Below are 1,551 nucleotides of genomic sequence, written 5' to 3'. Positions count from 1 at the left end.
GCAGGAGGTGGAAAAGATCACCATCAGAGCATGATGCTGGGCTGAAAAGTCTCCCTGCCTCTCAGGGCAGTGCTTAATCAGCTCTGACGTGTCTAAACACTTAATCCCCAGGGAGCTGCAGCAAGAACCAGCTGATTTATTTTCACCATCGGTGCACAGTCCAACCAACCCTGCCATGCCCGTGGTTCACCTGCCCAAAAGGTACATGTTCTTTTTCTCACCTCCTTCTCTGCTATCCATCAGGTATTAGATACTGTGGCTGTGTGGCTGGTCATGTTCTTTCTTGTTATATTTATATTTACTTGTGCAGCAAAGGCTGGGCTGAGTCTGAATGTCTCCAATTCATGCCCAAGCATGTGCAAATGTACACCTGAAGAGACCATACTCTGCAACAGAGCTGGACTGAAAACCCTGCCCGGAGAAATAGCAGCATCCACCATCTCTCTAAACCTCTCCAACAATTATTTGCGGATTCTCAACACCAACACCTTTAGAAACCTGACCTCTCTTCATAACCTCTGGCTAGATGGGAACAATCTGACTTTCCTGACCCCAGGAACTTTCCATGCTCTCAGCAGGCTGCAAGAGCTGCACCTCAGCAGGAACTCACGCCTCACCTACCTGCACGCAAACACTTTCAGAGGACTATTAAACCTCATCAGCCTGGATTTGTCCCACTGCAATATCTTTGAAATCCATCCACTTCTATTTTCACACTTGCCTTCTTTAGAAAGGCTTGATTTAGCCTCCAATAACATGAGGTATGTCCCACAAGCCTTTAGGAACCTCTCCAGCCTCACGTGGCTGTCCCTGGAGGGCAATCACATAGAAGCCATTGGCAGAGATTCCCTGAAGGACCTGGAAACCCTGTATGATCTGAATCTCAGGAGGAATCGGATATGGATCATTCAAAACGGAGCTTTCACGAAGCTTCTCAGATTGGGCATGTTAAATTTAGGACACAACTTCATCACTGATTTGCCTAATCAGCTTTTTGAGGGATTGATCCAGCTCAAGACCATGCACCTTGAAGCCAACAGAATCACTGCTGTCGACTGCACCTTCAGACAGCTGCTCAACTTGAGAAACTTGTACCTGAACAACAACCAGATCTCCTCAATATCAGACTCTGCTTTTTTATACCTAAACAAGCTGCACTTCCTTCACCTGAGCAGAAACAACCTCAGCTCGCTGCCCGTGCACTTGTTCACCAAACTGACCAAACTGAAGCACGTGTTGCTGTGGCACAACCCCTGGAGCTGTGACTGCAGCACACTCTGGCTCTGGACCACGCGCCGGGCGGTCATCGAGGGGCTGGACTGCACCTTCCTGCACCCTCCCAACTCTACAGCACCTGAGGAGCCCCGCCCTGGGCACCTGGGGGACTGCACGGTGCCACTGGAGCTGGCCAGTGAAGACAAGTGCAGGGTGGGCGGTACCAGCGTGGCCCCAAGGCCCCCTGCTCTGCCCAGCCAGCTCATCCTGCTGGCACTTGCCTGCCACACGTGGTACAACAAGAGGGGATGGGGCACCGTGGTGGCCACTTTTTAA

The 1,551-nt window shown here is 50.9% G+C and overlaps 1 protein-coding gene across 1 annotated transcript; it reads left to right on the top strand.

The window, feature by feature from the left end:
- The first annotated feature begins 273 nt into the window (after positions 1–273).
- LOC134050152 (nyctalopin-like) lies at positions 274–1,551 on the top strand. The gene has a single exon (XM_062503024.1). The coding sequence runs from the start codon at positions 274–276 to the stop codon at positions 1,549–1,551; it is 1,278 nt and encodes a 425-aa protein (XP_062359008.1).

This window comes from Cinclus cinclus, chromosome 15 (genome assembly GCF_963662255.1).
Source record: "Cinclus cinclus chromosome 15, bCinCin1.1, whole genome shotgun sequence".
Lineage (NCBI taxonomy): Eukaryota > Metazoa > Chordata > Aves > Passeriformes > Cinclidae > Cinclus > Cinclus cinclus.
The sequence above is the reverse complement of the archived record's forward strand: the minus strand, read 5'-3'. Positions and strand labels throughout refer to the sequence as shown.